At 37.2% G+C, this 20,392-nt stretch overlaps 1 protein-coding gene across 1 annotated transcript in view; it reads right to left on the reverse strand.

Moving 5' to 3' along the window:
* Positions 1 to 20,392, reverse strand: part of LOC149289183 (gamma-aminobutyric acid receptor subunit alpha-5-like) — an 81,398-nt gene that overhangs the window by 48,285 nt on the left and 12,721 nt on the right. The window contains exon 5 of the mRNA XM_089490855.1: positions 2,963 to 3,045. Within this exon, the coding sequence (XP_089346981.1) occupies positions 2,963 to 3,045 (83 nt within the window). The remainder of the gene's footprint in view (positions 1 to 2,962; positions 3,046 to 20,392) is intronic.

Raw genomic sequence — 20,392 nt, forward strand, 5'->3', positions numbered from 1 at the left:
ATGATACAGGGACTCCTTGGGTCCAATCAGTTTTTGTTCAGAAGTGTGGCATTTAGGGTAAGGTGGAGTGGTGTGAGTAGGTGGTAAGCCAGGGGCCCCATATTGCTTCTAATTGGGCCATTTGATTATGAAGCTTAGCCATAAATTTAAGAACACTTTAAATATTTGCTTGGATCTTTCTTTCTGAAGGGTGTAGGTCCCCCCTTCCAGTGCCTGGCAAGGGCTTGTGAGACAGACTAAGCTTTTGGTTTGGTTTGGACAGTGTGTGTGCTGGTTGGACAGCGTGGAGCAGGGCCACCTTAAGTATTGGTTCAATCAGGGTGGATAGTACTTGCAAGAGCACGTTAAAGATTCTCGTCCAGAATTGTGGAAATAATTCTGCAACGCCACCATGCGTCTGCATAAGTTCCCACCTTTTCACCCCCACGTAAACAGTCTTCACTAGAATCTGGGATCATATTTTTGAGTCATGTACCAATGTGCCAGCTTCTTAAAAGCTTTTTCCTTGATCAGGACACAAGTGAACAATGTAAAAAAGATATATGTCAGTATCTGTGAAATATACCATAAAAAATAGAATATTATATAATGTAATACTTCCCAGATGCACAGTGGCAACCCAAATAGAACACTCTCCAATGCTCACACAATATGACTAAGAAAGAATAGGGTGCTTATTCAAACAGGGAAGAATTAAAAAACAATAGTTTAGACTATTATGATAAATGATTAATATGTGTGTGATATTGCACTTGTGCGCAAGAGCTCAAAGGGAACAACTAAATATATATTTTTTTTTAAAGTTCATAATATTCGCATATTCAAATTAATACATCATACTGCTTGAATATCCTTGGTCCGCCATATATATATAATCAGTTTCTACATTAGGGTTCCGTTAAGAGAAACTTTGATAATGACCTATTGGTTATGGCTGTATGTCTCCCTTTGTTTTGTTATTTATACCTTTTGACAACGGATTTATACCTTTTGACAACGGATTTAAACAAGCTTTGTGTCCATAAGAGGACTCTGTACACACTTCCAATATGTCAATACAGGAGATGGACACATCCCTACTGATGTAAATGGAAGACCATAGATGAGAAACACATAAAATCGGGGATTGAATAAGCACAGCAATTTTTGTTTTCTCCTGATAAAGCCCAAATGTGCAAAACACGTAGAGGACATCAGAGGACAGTATTCTGCAAGTTTTGCACGTCTTTATTTATTATTTATTGATATTTATTCATGTATTTATTGGCCATTTCACTGTATGAGAGTATTCAGCACTTTATTGAAGCACTATAAAGAAGATTGTCTCTACAGTGTTTTTTGCACATAAGAGCTATGTACAATAATTTCTGTATGTTTCTAATCTTGACTTTTTCCTATATAAATATTGCGGAGATAGGTGTACCTTTCTTGTTTTTAGACACCATGGAAGTAAAGGATTTTTAAAGATGAGCTTGTGCACAAGTCTGTTTGTGAGTGCAATATCATACACATATTACACATTTACTATTATTCAACACTATTGTTTGGGTTTTTTTCTTTGTTTGCATAAGCGCCTCACTTTTCGCTTGTCGTCAGGACATTAGTGGTAAGCTTGTGTACGTTTTGAGCAGATTTGTCCCACCCAGCATCCAATATGGACATCTGGACATCTGCAATTCATTCTGCTATTGTTGTCTGTACGGAGGTGTTTTTTTGTTGCTGGCCATTAATATGTGAGAATAGAGTTCCGCTACCGAGTGTTTCATCCTTTTGCTTGTGAGGCAATCTCAGCCTTCATCCCACTCTTTTCCAAGTATTGTATGAGATCTTCTTGGCTCTTAGAGTGACATCTTTGGCTAGTCTAGGATGATCTGTCCAAAGAGCTAGCCGTGTCTGGTGGTGGGTGCTGTTTTCAATGTCGACCCAAGGTAACATTTTCCTGGGGTAGAACCACGCTTCCAACTGAGAGCAGCTAGATGGTAGAATTTAAGTCTAGGTACAGACAGCCCGCCTCTCTATCTAGAGAGATACAGTTTTTCTCTATTAATCCTGAGTCGTTCTTTTCCCCAATGCAAGTCAACTATGTTTTCTTTGGGTAGTTGTATGGCTAATGTACAGAAGAGATATAGTAGCTATGACAGTTCCCCGTTTGTGACTGGGGGGTGGGGTAATTTGCCTTGTAAATAGATTCAGGTTCATTTGTGATTTTAACTCCCAGATATTTGACATAGTCTACTCTCCACTGAAAAGTAGGCATACTCAGTGGACTCTTGCAGTCCTTTCGGCAGATTGATAATTAAGGCCTCCCACTTTTCATTATTATTTTTTTTATATCCTGAAATTCATGAAAATTCTTTCAGCGGTGGATAAACATCTGAAGGGAATATTACAGGATTGTAATGTAAGAACGTATGTTACTGGGGTCCCCTGAACCAGTATGTTGGCTCTCCGTAACCTTTTCTTTAGATAATCTTGGGCATCCTGTAAAGTTATTAGTTCCTGTTTAATGGCTTCTATATCAAGCACCATCTTGCCTTCTTCTTTTTGGAATGCACTCTTTCCAAGATATCACTGTGTGTGTGTCAATTTCGGCTATATGTTGCTTTACATCTCTCATAAGGTTTTGTATGTGGTCAAGCAGGTTGGTTTTCACTGTCAGGGCCAACTGTTGTCAATATTGCTTTTGGTGCTTGCAGTCAAAGCCATCTCATCTTCGTAGGCAAGGCACTCTACTGACATTTTGGTAGGAATTCCTGGAGTTTTATTTTTGGGTTTACAGGTACCTCCTGTCATGCTGCAAGTGTTGGTTGCAGTAGGGTTTGGTGTTTAGTAGCAAAGAAGCTTATTATACACTGTTGTGGACAATTACTAAGAAAAAAAAGTTACTCACCACCTTTTTAGAAAATACATCTTAATGTTGAAAGACACCTTGAAAAAGAAGGAAATATAAATAGCAACTTACAGCTTCCAAATTTGAGAGGACACGCGTGAGCATCCATGGGGAAGTCTTCTAGCTGCATGGGGCATTCTGCTGAAATTGTCAGCCTGTCCAAATATGAGAAAAATACATAATTATAAAGTAACTCTATATAAATCTATTATTCTGACTTACAGCTTTGGCACTATTATAACAAACATGATGCTTAAGAATTTATTTATGCATAATGCCCTCTGCAATATATTTACTCTTCAATTCTGTTTGTAAACTGTCAATCAGAGTTAAATTTGCTCACAAAAGAGGTTCCTTGGTCCAATGCAGAGTCAGCAAAAGTCTGCGGTTATTTTCCTGTCATAGGGTATACTGTCAGTTGGTTATGTATTTCAAGAAGAACAGGGATCTATGGAGGTGCAGCTGTGACTTTTCCCTGAGTTACATAGCAATAAGAATTCTCCTGCTTCATTGCTAGGCAAACGTTCATGACATCTAATCCCTTAATTTCTCTCGATATGCTGCATAAATTGGTCTTTCTTTTCTCACACGCTGGGCCAAAAATAAAGCTACAGGTATAACATCTTCCAGATTTTACCTTGCACATGGAAGTTGTGGTAACTAGTGATACTCATCCAACCAAAATAAATACAGCCGTAAGAGAAATGGAATGCAAATTTACACTTGTAGAGAATATTGGGAAAGCCAGGGCATCCGTATTTAATGAAAATTTACTTTAGTTTGAAGAAACAAAGTAGTCCATAGTCATAGGGTACATAATTATTGGTAACCAATTCTTACTATCTTATTCTCATAGTTAGTAAGAGACACAATGGTTAGAGAATAGATACAATGCCACAACCCCTACACATGGGGATAAGGCTCTTTAAGGCCACATCCAACATAAGTCAGAGGGACAGAAAGGCATACAATGCTTTAATGGAATAATGTACATTATCTTATAGGCCTGCTTCTTCAATGCAACACGTATGTCCTCCCTGATGTAGTAGTCCTCCACTGCCAAAACCTTCACAATGTTATCTTCCCATTTAGCTATTTAAGATAAACTTGACTGATATAATGTAAGCAACATGGAGTGGCTTAAAATGTAAATGCATCTAGAGCAGTGGCGACTCTAGAAACAATATATAGGGGGGACACACAAGATACCACAGTCAAACTGGGGGGGCATTAATAATTTCCACTATTAAATCATACCACTGAAAAAACACACACACACATATATATATATATATATATATATATATATATATATATATATATTGCCAAAAGTAATGTGCTATGGAATGATACTTTTGTTATTGGACAATACAATACTTGATCATTCAACATGGGAAGCCTGAAGCCACAATTTAGTACGACTAATCCTTGAAATCCTTTAAACACAATACCTTAACTTTTCCACTAAATGATTTCAGGGCCTAATATTAGTCCCTGCTGCCGATATATATATATATATATATATATATATATATATATATATATATATATATATATTAGACCCTGCTGCCTATAGCAGGTATAGATCAACACATTAACACACAAACCCAGCTTTGCATGTATAGATCAATTGAAATTCACTTGTGATCTCAGCACTGAAGGTATATATCAAATAAACAGCATCAGACATACAAATCCTGTATTTGCAGGTATACAATAATAATATATGAAATGTAGCATTGCAGGTATAGATGAAATCAATACATGGAAACAGCATTGCAGGTATTAATCAACTGAACAAGACATACAAACCCTGTATTTGCAGGTATACATAAATAATGTATGGAAACATAGCATAGCAGATATGGATCTACAGAAGAACACACAAACCAAGCTTTGCAGGTACAGATCAAATGGAATTCACATAAAAACACGGCATTAAAGGTATATTTAAAACCCCCTAAATTACAGGGATAGATCACAGGTTGCACACCCCAACCACGCTGCCCATATAGAACCTGGCCAGCACCCAGATAACACACATAAGATTTGCCATCTTTGTCCCATATACACCCTGCCTGTGCCATCCTGTTCCCCAAGGCTCAAACATCCTGCTAGTGCCATCTTTGCCCTTCCACAATTATACATCTATGATACACACAATCACATTAACTCATGCTCTCCCTCATTCAGACAAATCATCCACATATTAACTCATGCTCTCCCTCATTCAGACAATTCATCCATTTTAAGAAACTACACCCCTTGGAGCTTCAAATGAGGGGCTACATGTATTTCAAGGACAAAAGTTGAGTGCACAAATAATGATGGAATATGTCGCTTTGGCTTGAAAATATGTGTTTTGTCTAACCAGAACGACATGTTCATTCTTGCGCACTCCAGGTTTGTACTAGAAACACATGCAGCCCCTCATTTGATGCGCCAAGGGATGTCGTTTTTGCAAATGTGTACTTTTTGTGCCATAATTTAACTTCCTACGTGAGCAGTAATGCCACGTCAAGGCTTCAACCCTAATTACTGATCATTCACACGCCTTTCATATCTCCATTCACTCACAGAAGCACACGCCATTCTTTCCATACATTTACTCACAGTAGCACAGACCATTCTTTCCCCTTACAATACCAAAGAAATTATGGTAAAGGGAGAAGAAAAAATCACTTTTACAGCAAAAGTAAGTTTTGCAGTAAAAATGCAAGGCGCTCCAGGGATGATATGGTTACCCACGTACCGCACAGGCTCAATGGCTGATTTTAATAATCTTTGCAGTTCATCAGGATTTCAAAAATTGCCTCCCTCTACCGTTGGCTAAATTTAACCCCATGATCAAAGGGATCATAGGATTAAAAATTAGTATCGGCCATTTTTAAAAAGGGAATGTGACTTTTTATAGCTATATGATCGCTGTGGTAACATTGGCTACCACAGTGATCATTTAGCTAGAATACTTAAACTTTTTTTTTTTTTTAAAGTTAAACTACTTTATGTTTAAATAATTTAATTTGGGGGTCTCTAGGCAATTTTGATCTTTTTTTATCTGCCTTTAGAGACCCCCAAATCATTTTTATTTTTTTTAACTTAATATTTTGTATTCTTTTTTTTCTATATACCGTTGGAAAGGTAAGGCGATTACCTTTCCAATGGTATATGTTGGGGGTATGTAGCTGCTTAGATGCCTGAGATACAGGCATCTAAGCAGCATGCCCCCATACCTCTTTAACTGACAATTGTCAGTTGTTAATAAAGTTGCGCGGTGACGTCATCGCGTCATTGCGCGAGACGTCACCGGGCAGATCGGGTGGCCCTGGTGATGCCCTTCAGTGTGAGGGGCAGATCGCCGGGGTAGGTGGTGATGGAGGTCCACAGACCTCCATCAAGTTAAGATAGTGCTAGTGACGGCATGGTGCCGTCGTTAGCACCTGACTGGGACTGCTAGCGACGGCACCATGCCGTCATTAGCAGTCAAGGACTGTCCTGAGTGGTTACAAATTCGGCAGGGGGCAACAGGGGGGGCAAGAAATAACCTAGGGGGGGCAATTGCCCCCCTGTAGCGACACCACTGATCTAGAGGTAGATGCATTGTAGCACAGTCTTTCATATTAAGTAAACGTGGCTTAACTTCTGGCCTCTATACAAAAATTAAAGATATCTTTTATCTTTAAAATAGTAGTCAGAATCCTTGCTACATAATTCACATCAAACTATTATCTTTAAAGCTTTATAATTGTTTTGTGACCATGTGCAGTAGGCAGTCTACGTTATGAAAAGGGAGAGATCAGAGAGGAGATTATCTGTAATACAGTCAAAAGAGGCCTATGGTGCCTAATGAGTGATATATAAAACTGAGGGAGGTCAGAGACCATCAGGTCAGACTTAAGGTTCTTTACCGATTATGGGGAACACCATGGCCCAATCTGAGCAGAAACGTAATAAAGTAATGTAAGTAATACACCTGCCTCTTTTTATGCCAGATAAAATAAGCTTTATTTCTTTGTAAAAAAGATAAATCAGAAAAGAACAAAGGAGCTCTTGAAATAAAGAAGACAAGGGAGTAGGTTCATTTTAATACAATTCACACATCAATTCACACTGTCAATCCAACAGATATGCTACTAGCCCCATGCCTCTAAATCTAAAATCAAAACTAAGTCACCTAAGGTGTGACAAGGTTATCTTTATTAAGCGCAATAAGCGAAAGCTATGCTAGCTCTCAACCTATGTTGGAGTGATGCTTGCTTCTGCTGACAGGAAATAGTCCAGCATGATTTCCTCTGCAGCAGCTGGGACTTACAATCATGTCCTAAGGAGCATTCTGCCACATTTTTTGTGAATGTACCTATAGGTGCATAGGGGCATTAAGAAGTTAATTAATTATTCATGCTAAATATCAGTCTACATAAACATGGTAGCAAATGAAACCCCCACCTGTCCTGGAAACAACAATATATGTGGGTACACTAACCACAGAAAAAGGAAATTATGGTTATACAATCATATGGCTAAAATTGGTGCTCTATAGTGTGGGAAATCCCCTGCCTATGAAGAGGTTGATTACATTTTGTTTATGCTTTGAAAAATCATGTCAAGATCTGTGAGTAAGAAAGTCCAAACGACTCATTAGTTAATGGATCCACAAGTTGCTTGCTGTTTCGGCTTGCAGCAACTGCATGCGAAGTTGGAGATTTTTTTTGGGAATAAATATTATTATTGTTTTATATGGCTTCATCAAATTCTGTAGCGCTGTACATGGGGTACACAGGACATAACAAGTAGTATATAACATAACAATTTGACTTACAGAAATAACAGGTGAGGAGGGTCCTCATAAACAAATAAATGTGAGTTTACACTTGTGAATTCTAAACAAACAAAAATTAACATTTTATAAAAATCCCAATTGTACTGTTATTTCAATCTCCGCAAGCCTTTATTCTATAGCAGTACAAGGACAATCTATTTTGGGTAAGCTAATATAAACAAATGATAAATTGGATTCCCGCTTTGAAACATATTAAAACTGGGTATAAATAAGTAAGTACTTTTCAATTGCAGAAGTCAAATGCAGGCTGTATTGCTTCTGTACCATAATCTTGTTTGCTGTTCTTTCGCACACACACATAAAAAAACCAAAAAAAAACAAATTGTTATCTATCTATCCCCCGAATATCTATCTTATAGTTTCTGTCAGCTGAAGAATTCTAAACAGCACTGTTTGCATCTTAATGTTACTCCTCAAAGTGGCATGCTTTGGACAACAAGAGACTGGAAAGAATTAAAAATACTAAATTGAAGCGGAGGCCTCTTATCCTCAAGGCAGTCTCAGAATCCCAGGGGATATCCATTTACCATGCTTAATGTAATGTACTTTCACTGCAGTGGCATGAAACTAAATGAGCCTCCTAGTTGCCTGCGTGGTACTGATTTGATTCTGTGATGCGAGATGCAAACACTTTGGATGATAGGAAAAGTGATTGCTCGAGACTTAGCTGATGTACGTTAATGCATAAACGCTGTGAAAATGCCGGATGCAAATCTGCAGTATTAAAGTGCCTCACTCTTTAAAAGAAGAGCGATGCTGAGCCCTATTCATCACATGCCGAGAGATACAATTAAAGCTGTATATCACGTTTAGAATAAAAGGTGGAACTGCTATGATTATACAAGGGACAATTCTGCAATTCAGGCTAGGTATTTGATATGTGTTACCAATTCAGCTCAGCTTTTTGTTTAAGAAAAATACTTCTCCATATGTGTCTGTTTTTATTGTGTGATTAGAATTATGTGTATGTATGAGTAAACACTAAGGAGAAAAAAATAGTGTCTTTCCCTAACAGTTTAAATCATGAAGAATATACCTAGAGATAAAAAATCTGGAAAAACAGGGAGTTGGTCAGGGGCATAGGTTGAGGAATATAAGGGAGTGGAAGAAGTGAGTGAGCCAGGAGAAGAAGGAATGTGAGTAGCATACCTGGGGACTCTCTAGGTTATATATATATATATATATATATATATATATATATATATATATATATATATATATATATATATATACACTATTTATATATATCTATATATATATATATAGACAGTGGCGTCTCCAGGTTTCATATTTAGGGGGGGCACATGGGGGGCCAGGGACCAAAGTAGGGGGGCCAATTATAAAACGGTACATATACACTATATATATATATATATATATATATACACACACACACGTTAGACGTGCATTTTTAACTACATAATATGCACTTATCTCTTTGAAGTAAAGACTGTGATTAAAATATGATTTCAAAATAACAGCTAAAGTGACAGTTATTTTTCATTCTTTAAGATTAGCCCCTGCTGACAATATATATAAATATTGCTGCAGATATATAGAAATATTACACCCTGCTTCCGATATATATTAATATTAACCCCTGCTGCGGATATATATTAATATTAGCCCCTGCTGCGGATACATACTTATATTATACCCTGCTGCCGATATACATAGAAATTATACCCTGCTGCCAACATATATTAATATTAGCCCCTACTGCCGATATATAGTATTAGTCCCTGCAGCCAATATATATAAATATTAGCCCCTGCAGCCAATATTTATTGATAATAGGCCCTGCAGCCAATATATATTAATATTAGCCCCTGCTGCCGATATATATAAACATTAGTCCCAGCTTCCGATATATATTAATATTAGCCCCTGCAGCCAATATATATTAATATTAGACCCTTCTGCCAATATATTTGCCACACTGACTGCAGATCAGGGGAAGACAGTGAGAGTCAGGGCAGTGTTCCCTCCTTCTGACTGCACCGTGACATTGAGAGGTCCTCTCCCTTGTAAGAGTCCCTTTGTCCCCTTATTCACTAAACCATAGCGCTCTTTTACTTACACCCTGTAGTTCAGGTATAGATCAAATAAACAACACATGGAAACAGCACATGCAACTGAATGAGATAAAAAAAAAACTTGTATTTGCAGGTATACATAAATAATGTATGGAAACATAGCATTGCAGGTATAAACCAACAGAACACACAAACCCAGCATTGCAGTTATAGATCAGCTGGAAATCACATGTACACTCAGCACCGAAGGTTTAGATCAAATAATCAACACATGGAAACAGCACTCCAGGTATTGATCAACTGAATAAGACATGCAAATCCTATATTTGCAGGTAAACATTAATAATGTATGGAAATATAGCCGATACAGATGAACAGAATGACACAAAACCCAGCTTTGCAGATATAAATCAATTGGAAATTACATATAAACTCTGCATTAAAGGTATAGATAAACCCCCTAAATTACAGGCATAGATCACTGGTCACACACCCCAAAGCCAGCCCTGGTGTCCACACGGCCCACATAGAACCTGACCAGCACCCAAATTACACATTGTGTCAACTTTGTCCCCAAACAGCTGAACGTACGCCATGTTTGTCCCATAAACACCTCTCCCTCCTAATCTATCCTATCTACCCCCTCTCCCTCCCAATCTATCCCCTCTCCCTCCCTATCTACCACATCTGCCTCTCTATCTACCACATCTGCCTCCCAATCTATCCTATGTACCCCCCCTCTCCCTCCCAATCTATCCTATGTACCCCCCTCTCCCTCCCAATCTATCCTATGTACCCCCCTCTCCCTCCCAATCTATCCTATGTACCCACTCTCCCTCCCAATCTATCCTATCTACCCCCTCTCCCTCCCAATCAATCCTAACTATCCCCTCTCCCTCCCAATGTATCCCATCCACCCCCATCTCCCTCCCAATCTATCCCATCTACCCCCCTCTCCCTCCCAATCTATCCCATGTACCCCCCTCTCCCTCCCAATCTATCCTATCTACCCCCTCTCCCTCCCAATCTATCCTTATCTACACCTTCTCACTTCCTATCTACCTCTTCTGACTCTCTAACCCCCTCCTAACTTTCTAACCCCCCCTTTGAAGTTCACTTACCTTGGGCTTGTCCAGCGGTGAGATCGCGAGGTCTCTGTATCCCTGGTTCTGCCGGCTTCACTGCTGGGCGCCGGATATGACGACATATACCGGCGCTCGGCTTGAAATGCCGGCACTGCGAACCAGGAAGAGGCCTCGCGGTCGCGGAGAAGAGTGAGAGGCGCCAAACGGTTGCTGAGAACTTATTCCTCAGCAACCGCTCGGCGCCTCTCACTCTCTCCTCCGGGTCTATAAGAAAAAAAAAAAAAGACGGCGTTTCAATTGGGGGGGCACACCGGGGGGCACAGCATGATGTAGGGGGGGCCATGGCCCCCTCTGGCCCCCCCCTGCCGACGCCACTGTATATAGACACTATATCTATATATATATATATAGACACTATTTTTTTATATATATATATATATATATATATATATATATATAATGAAATCCTATATTGTGAAATGCTTCTGCTATAAACTGAAGCCCGTATGTGATACAGTGAAATTTATATATCACATGCTGAAATCATTGTTACTGAAATCCATGTCATAGACTGAACTCTATAAGCTATATACGTAAATTCATATGATAGATCCTGTAATACATGACATATAAGGAAATCCATATGTTATATATTTAAATGTATATTCTGTATAATGAAATCCATATATCAAATACTGAAATGCATATGCTATATGCTAAAATCCATATGGGATGTAGGGAAACTATATATAATATAATGAAATCCATGTCATATAATGTGATCATGTATATTCTGTATAATGAAATCCATATACCATATACTGAAATCCATGTCATATACTTAAATCCATATGCTATATATTGAATTGCATATACCATTTACTGAAATCCATGTTTTCATTATATAGAATATAGATTTAAATATATAACATATGGATTTCCTTATATGTCATGTATTACAGGATCTATCATATGAATTTACGTATATAGCATATAGATTTCAGTCTATGACATGGATTTCAGTAACAATGATTTCAGCATGTGATATATAAATTTCACTGTATCACATACAGTATTTCAGTATTTCAGTATGTCATATACTAACTTGAGTATATAATATATGCATTTCAGTATATGACATTTTAATTTAAGTATATGAAATATGAATTTGAGTGTATGATATATGGGTTTCAGTATATTACATATTGATTTCAGTATGTGATAGATTAATTTCATTATATGACACATAGTTTTCACTGTGTGACGAATGTGTTTCAGTATATGACATATAGATTTCATTATATATAACACTGATTTCAGTATATGATGTATGGATTTCATTATATAGCAAATGCATTTCAGTATATGACATGGATTTCAGTATATACCATATTGATTTCACTATTTAACAAATGGATTTCATTTTATGACATATGGACTTCAGTGTATGACATATACATTTCAGTATATATGTATTTCAGTATATGACATATTCATTTCAGTATGTAATATATGAATTTCAGTATATGACATGGGTGACACTATATACTATATGCATTTCATTATATTAGAAAAACCTCTCACTGTAAAATCTAATGGATTCTGTGATGAAAGCTAAGTAAGCTGAATTATGTCCCTAACGGCCCCTCCTAGAAATGTATTCAATGGTGTTATACTTCCTGCTCTATTTTTGAAACTACAATTCAACATCAGTAATTGCACTTCTCTGTTGGAAACAATTTCATTCAATTGGCAAATCCTTTTGTCACACACAGAAGGACTGGAAGCAGTACATTTGTTCTGTCTTTTGAACATTCCCTTTTTAATGTTTTAATACCATACAATATAAAAAGTACATTTATAAATTGTATTGATTCTAAATATGTAAAGGCCAATATGTTCCCAAATATAAAGTAGCTTATCAGAATGGGGGGTGACGGGTATATTATTATTATTAAGTATTATTATCTTTTATTTATATAGCACCAACAGTATACAAACTAAACCAGTTAATGTTCCATGTCATCATGTAAGCAATGGAACATTGTGACAGTTAGGAAAGTGGTGCACCACCTGGACGCACACTTCTTACTACCAGTATAGAGGGCTGCAAAATAAAGAAGCAGAGGCTCAGCACTCAAATGGTAAGGTGAGTTTATTTCACATATGAAACGTTTTGACACACAGGTCTTTCTCAAGCCTTAGACCTGTGTGTCGAAACATTGCCTATGTGAAATAAACTCACCTTACCATTTGAGTGCTGAGCCTCTGTTCTTTATTTTGGATTTATTGAAGGACTTGATTGTACCCTGGCTTGTGCACCATCTCACTGAGTGCTGTATCCCAACCTTTGTTTCTGTGTATAGAGGGCTGAAGTCCTCTGGGACCTGATTGGTGGGTGGCGTGTGCGTTTCTCTTTCTCCACGCAGGTTTAGTCATGCCCATTTGATGGCTGGAATGTCCTTTTAAGTACCCTTTAAGTACCAAGTGGACAAAAGTGGTACTAAACAATTAGCCTTGTTGGTGTGGCCTTCTTACAGTATATAATAAGTTGCCTACGCATCAATGAATCTCAAAATAGTTAAACTTAACATTGCTTTGGGAAAAACAACATCATTCAGGAATAGACAATAACTTATAAAAGACATTACTGCCATCTCGTGGAGTCTGAGATACTTCTCCTGTTTACCTTATTAAAGTGCTGAAATGTATATCGTAAACACAAAAAAATAAAATGCAGTTTCCAAAATTATATCCACAGAGGTTTATATGTTAAACTAAAAAAAAAAACAAAACATTTTGTGTCTATTCCCAGATGGCAAATCAGTATGTCTCATATACTACATGGCAGGGCAAGGAATCTTTTATTCTACAGTAAATATGTAATGAAGTATAAGCTTTAGATGTAATAATACATTAACAAGGGAAAGCAAAAAAAAGACCCAAGAATGAAGATTATGAGGGAAAAGATGGGGGGGGGGGGTGATGTGGCATTTATTTTGAGAAGCAACAGAATCTATGGTCTTTTTTTGGGCAGTCATTGCTGTGGTTCGTGAGCCACGAAATAAACAGGTAAGCCTGAAGTCATGGACTTATGATTATTTTTTTCCCCTGGGAAACATTGTGGCTGTACATTTGCAGAAGGGGACTGCTCAGCATTTGTTTATGTGGAAAGTGCTGGGTGCCTCATCTGAGACGGCCCTGGGACAAGTGTGGAGAAACAATGTTCATTGTCTGTAGTGGGGAGAGAGATGATGCATGCACCTCCTCTTCCACTATTCTACTCTTTACTCTCTCTCCTCTCTTCTTTCTTTTTTTCTTTTTTCTTGCTCATATAACTCATTCTTCTCTTTCTCTCTACTAAATTAAATCTAAAAAAAACACACAACACAGTGCAGCTCACGATCAAGATAACGAGGTTAACTGAAACACCACCTATACCTCAAGTGGAATCAACATATGGAAAAATACTAAAACAATTGTATCAGTCCTCAGTAAACCACAATGTCATTTGGAAATGGCAGTTTAGGGAAATAAGAAAAATCTAGAAATATATATGACAGTATAAAAAACACTTTTAATAAAATCACAACTGTCAGTCTAAGAAACCACAGGGCCCTTGTGGCTAGACTCAGTTGCTTAATTGACCAGAAAAAAAGAAATACCAAAAAATATATATAATAAAACATATAATAATATAACACTCCTAATCAATATTGGTACACGGTTCAATTAAACATCTACTAAATTACAAAATCTTTGTCATCTACAGAATAAAATGAGTGTCTAGGAAATAGTTTTAGAAATAGTGGCAACTAGGGACCAGCAAAGCTCCTATTTATAAATGAATACAAATTTTCCATTAAATTCCTATCTGAATCTCTTGGTGAGGAAGATATACAGTGGGGCAAAAAAGTATTTACTCAGCCACCAATTGTGCAAGTTCTCCCACTTACAAAGTCCATAAATCACATTGTCTGATTTTTAAAGAATTTATTTGCAAATTATGGTGGAAAATAAGTATTTGGTCAATAACAAAAGTTCATATCAATACTTTGTTATATACCCTTTGTTGGCAATGACAGAGGTCAAACGTTTTCTGTAAGTCTTCACAAGGTTTTCACACACTGTTGCTGGTATTTTGGACCATTCCTCCATGCAGATCTCCTCTAGAGCAGTGATGTTTTGTGGCTGTCGCTGGGCAACACGGACTTTCAACTCCCTCCAAAGGTTTTCTATGGGGTTGAGATCTGGAGACTGGCTAGGCCACTCCAGGACCTTGAAATGCTTCTGACGAAGCCACTCCTTCGTTGCCCGGGTGGTGTGTTTGGAATCATTGTCATCCTGAAAGACCCAGCCACATTTCGTCTTCAATGCCTTTGCTGATGGAAGGAGGTTTTCACTCAAAATCTCACAATACATGGCCCCATTCATTCTTTCCTTTACACGGATCAGTCGCCCTGGTCCCTTTGCAGAAAAAAAGCCCCAAAGCGTGATGTTTCCACCCCCATGCTTCACCGTAGGTATGGTGTTCTTTGGATGCAACTCAGCATTCTTTCTCCTCCAAACATGACGAGTTGAGTTTCTACCAAAAAAGTTCTACCTTGCTTTCATCTGACCATACGACGTTCACCCAATCCTCTTCTGGATCATCCAAATGCTCTCTAGCAAACTTCAGACGGGCCCAGACATGTACTGGCTTAAGCAGGGGGACACGTCTGGCACTGCATGATTTGACTCCCTGGCGGCGTAGTGTGTTACTGATGGTAGCCTTTGTTACTTTGGTCCCGGCTCTCTGCAGGTCATTCACTAGGTCCCCCCGTGTGGATTTTTGCTCACCGTTCTTGTGATCATTTTGACACCACGGGGTGAGATCTTGCGTGGAGCCCCAGATCGAGGGAAATTATCAGTGGTCCTGTATTTTCGAATAATTGCTCCCACAGTTGATTTCTTCACACCAAGCTGCTTGCCTCAGTGTTGCTTCAGTCTTCCCAACCTGGTGCAGGTCTACAATTTTGTTTCTGGTGTCCTTCGACAGCTCTTTGATCTTGGCCATAGTGGGGTTTGGAGTGTGACTGTTTGAGGTTGTGGACAGGTGTCTTTTTTACACTGATAACAAGTTCAAACAGGTGCCATTAATACAGGTAACGAGTGACTGAATGCTTATTTTACCAAGGAATTTACCAATGAATTCATTAGAAATCCTACAATGTGATTTCCTGTATTCTTTCCCCCCATTCTGTCTCTCATAGTTGACGTGTACCTATGGTGAAAATTACAGGCCTCGCTCATCTTTGTAAGTGGGAGAACAAGCACAATTGGTGACTGACTAAATACTTTTTTGCCCCACTGTATTACGTGGCTGCACTTATGATGTTCAAGCATAGCCGTGTATAAATGCAGTTTAACAGGCGTGTATTTTCTGGAAGTGGGCCTTGAGTTTTGAATATTAGGAAGGCATTGGGTTTATGGTGGTATACTTATTTAGTGACTTTTTTTAATGCCTCAGGCAGAGAACATGTGTCGTCGATGGTATGGTATATACTAGACTTGAGGATTTGTTTTCGTATGAATGTGTTTTTGTGCCGAATTTTACCGTTTCTTTCAGCGAATGCAACATTAGACGAAAGAAACGAAAAACAAATGTGTGCAATATGAAAATCTTTGTTCATTCGTTTGTTGTCGCCATTTTAACAATTCAACTTCTTCTACGCGTTATTTCTTGTTTCCATGGCAACCAGGACGGATGAATGGGATTTCCAAACGAATTTACGACGAATTTCATCCGGAAAGAAGACGGAGGTGGGTGAATTTTGCTGAATATGAAGATCCCCCCCCCTGAAAACAAACACGAAAACAAATACGAACTTTCCTCTGGCACTCAAGTCTAGCATATACCTGTTTTTAGAAAAAAAATCTGGTTGTATGTCTCCATGGGGGGCATTAGGAGAAAATGTGGCATTGGGTGGGTGGTGGTATTGTTTGGTGTGACAGATGGTGTGCCACATAATTGTTTTCATAAAAATAGTCTTATATAATATTCTCATAAGCAGTCTGTGTAGATTGTGGAGAAAACTCTCTTTTTTTGTGTATCAGTAAGTTTAATGTAGTATGCACTTAAACTTTTTTTTTTATCAGATGTGAAGTTGTAGGAGATCCTCTCAATTTATTTTTTACAATAAAGACAAAAATATTTTTCTTGCAGAAAATATTACTGATGCTCACTTAAATAAAGCATTTTATTTGTACAACTAATTTCTTATTTTGTGTCAGTTGTTTCTCCTTTTTTCTGATTGGCTAATTCAATTTGAGTGAATGCTTTGTTAAAAATGAGAGAGTTAAGCAAAGGTTAAAGTGTTCTAAGAGGAAAAGGAGATTAAGAAGATAAAAAACATCACAGTAAACAAGGTGAAAAAATTGAATGTATGAGTAAAGGGGAGGTTTAGGACAGTAAGCAAAATATAGTCGAATCTATAGCTTCGGGTGTCCAAGTCTAGAAACAAAATGTATCCAGTACTGAACTGCAGTACCTACTGCCTAGATAAACAAATTATTAGATCTATACTGACTCCTAGTGGAGGAAATATGCAAAACAATGTACAAACCTAAGAGCATTATAGCTAAAATATAAAATACAAGTATCAGGAACAATGTCTAAATATTAACTGCAGAATAGTTCATATATTAGTGATCATTAGTACCAATCAATGTAACCAATTACATCTCTTTTATCTCATATGCGGACATGTGTGTTTTAACCCATTTCTTCTGCATTGTTAATAGAGCCGAGAAAATAATTTGGATTTTTTATATTCCTTTCATAAAATGATCAATGATAGACTCCTGCCAAAGATGCAGCGTGTAAGGAATAATCTTACAATACAAAACTGCACTTGGAAAAATAGGTTAAATGAATGATTGAATAATTCATTATCATGTTTAATTTGATCATCAGAGCATCAACTAGCTTAGGATCATACTATTTCTAAGAAATTTTGTTTACAATAAACTATAGTAGAGATGAAAGAAATGTGAACTTTTGTTGCTGTATCATAAGTCACAAATCATGTTCCATTGGTTCATTTTTTTCAAAGCCATCTGGCATCATGGGATCATGTGGTACCAGAGATCCATATATCTCCCTAATTTAACTGGGCAAATATAGAGTGCAGATGCCCCAATACAACTGTATGTCATTAGAAAGGTACTGCATGGGTATTCTGGGTTCAATAATAGCCAAGCTCTCTATCCGCTTACAATGTGCTCATTTGTTGGAAAGCTACTGCAAACCGTACACCAGAATTCCAGCAATAACATTAATTATTGGACACTGATAGGATTGCTTCACATGATGTTTCAGATTAACAAATTGCACTCACCAGCTACACACCTAGGCTCTGATGAAGGATTGATTAATTGCTCTAACAGTATTGACAGCATTCATTAAAACAACTACTTTCAAACATTTAAAACTGAAAGCCTGTAATACCTACATTTGTCAGTGATTTGTCAGGTTCTCTTTTACATCAGCGTTTCACCTGTACCTCACTCCTTTACTAACCCTCCCATGTGCCCACATTATTCATTCACCTCTCTGTTTCGTATACCCAGTCAGGGATGAGCCACTGCTGCAAATCATCTATGATTCTAGCCATCAAAAAAGGATCTGAAATCTTTCAGCTGCCAAAAAAATCTCTTCATTTCAGTATTTTATGCATGCTGTAGGCCTGCATTTGCTGGTCTGAGAGGCAGACCTATTTCCTTGACACACCACAGGGTTCAGGGATATTAAATAATTCATAAACAGATGTGAGGGAATTCTAGAAAAGCTCAGCTATGATCTCAAAGAATTAACACTTAAATGGATAGGTTATAGACACATATAAACACTGAAAGTATATGAAACATTAAATGCACCAAATATAAAACATGTTAAAAGTTTTCATGTTTGTCTACTTTTTAGTTTTCTTTTTATTATACTTTTATCTCCACCAGGGGTAGCTAGTAGGTAAGCTCTCTGGATGTGGCTGACCTGCCTATGTCCGTGGTGGTGGGGAAGTTTGGTGATTTTTTTTTAAACCTTTCATAAGGCCCTTTATTTATTATTAAACCATTTAATACTTTAAACATCAACTACTGACGTTATTAAAGTATCAAGTATCAGTATTTGCCATGGACGTAAAAGTACTTTTACTTCTGAAATATGACTAGGTATGAAGTATGTTAATTTTTTTTTTTTTATTGTTCTTTTTATAAATTTTTAACAATCATCCACATCACAAAACATCTCAACATGACATCACATAAACAAAAAAATAGAATATATACAAACATAAACAAAAAACAAAAAAAATTTTCATTATCTGTATACATATAATGGGAGTCACCATACAAAAGATATTCACAGACGTCCAAGGGCTATATATTACTCTCCTTCAAAGAAAGAGTCCTCCTATGGCTACATTTGTTCTACTATTTCATTAGGAAACAAAAGAAACCATTTATTCAAAGCCTGACAAGCTATTATTTCATGTTTGCCTTCCAAGAGGCCTTTTTCCATTTGTAATTGGAAACTTATTTGTACTTTCAATTTTTCCCAATGAGGTACCTCTTGACTTTTCCAGTTACGCGCCAAAAGAATTTTAGCTGCCATTAAAATGTGGAAGGCTAGATATTTTTGAATATTATTTTCATTACTCCATGATAAATGAAAAAGAAAAGTCTCTATTGAATGTTGAATTCCCGTAATCTCTAACATCTCTAAAACTGATACAACCATAAGCCAAAACTTATCAAGTTTTTGACAATTCCACCATATATGGGCATAAGATCCCCTCTCATGATTACATCTCCAACATAAGTTGGAAACCCGTGGAAACATCTTTTTCAACCTTTCTGGAACCAAATGCCATCTGTTCATTATTTTGTATTGTAATTCATTCAAGCTTAAGCAGTGTATATTTTTTTTTAACTGAGAGAACGTTCGACACCAATCCTCCCACTTAATTTCTTGGCCTATATCATTCTGCCATTTTATATATGCTCTTGGTTTATTAAGAGGGCCCTCTTCATCACATATCCTGCTTTTTATCACTGTCCTAATATTTATATCTTTTTCCATCAAGGTTATAATCTTAGATTTAATTTCATTGTGTAATCTATTCTGAGACTCTATATAACTCTTAATACGTAAATAAGTGAACCCATCTTTTAAAGATAGGTTAAACTCTTCTGCCAACTCTGCAAAAGGTCTAACATTATCATTTTGAACCAGCTGGTGATATTTCTTTAAACCCTTTGCGCACCAGTTGTTTATATCTAAGTCCCTAATATTCGTCTGAAGAAATTTTAGGGAGGCGGTTGGTATCATAACGCATCCTACCCTTTTTAATTTTCTAAAACCTCCCCAAAATTTTAACAGATTCAGTAAAATTTAATTATTTTCAACATTGTTAATTTGTAGATTAGACGACAATAAAAAACTTAGGTCTTCCGTATTTAATATTAAGGACTCTATTTTATACCAAACCTCATCTTGATT

This window comes from Sceloporus occidentalis, unplaced genomic scaffold, assembly GCF_023333645.1.
Source record: "Sceloporus occidentalis isolate IW3139 unplaced genomic scaffold, rSceOcc1.0.p SCAF_47, whole genome shotgun sequence".
NCBI classification, from domain to species: Eukaryota; Metazoa; Chordata; class Lepidosauria; order Squamata; family Phrynosomatidae; genus Sceloporus; species Sceloporus occidentalis.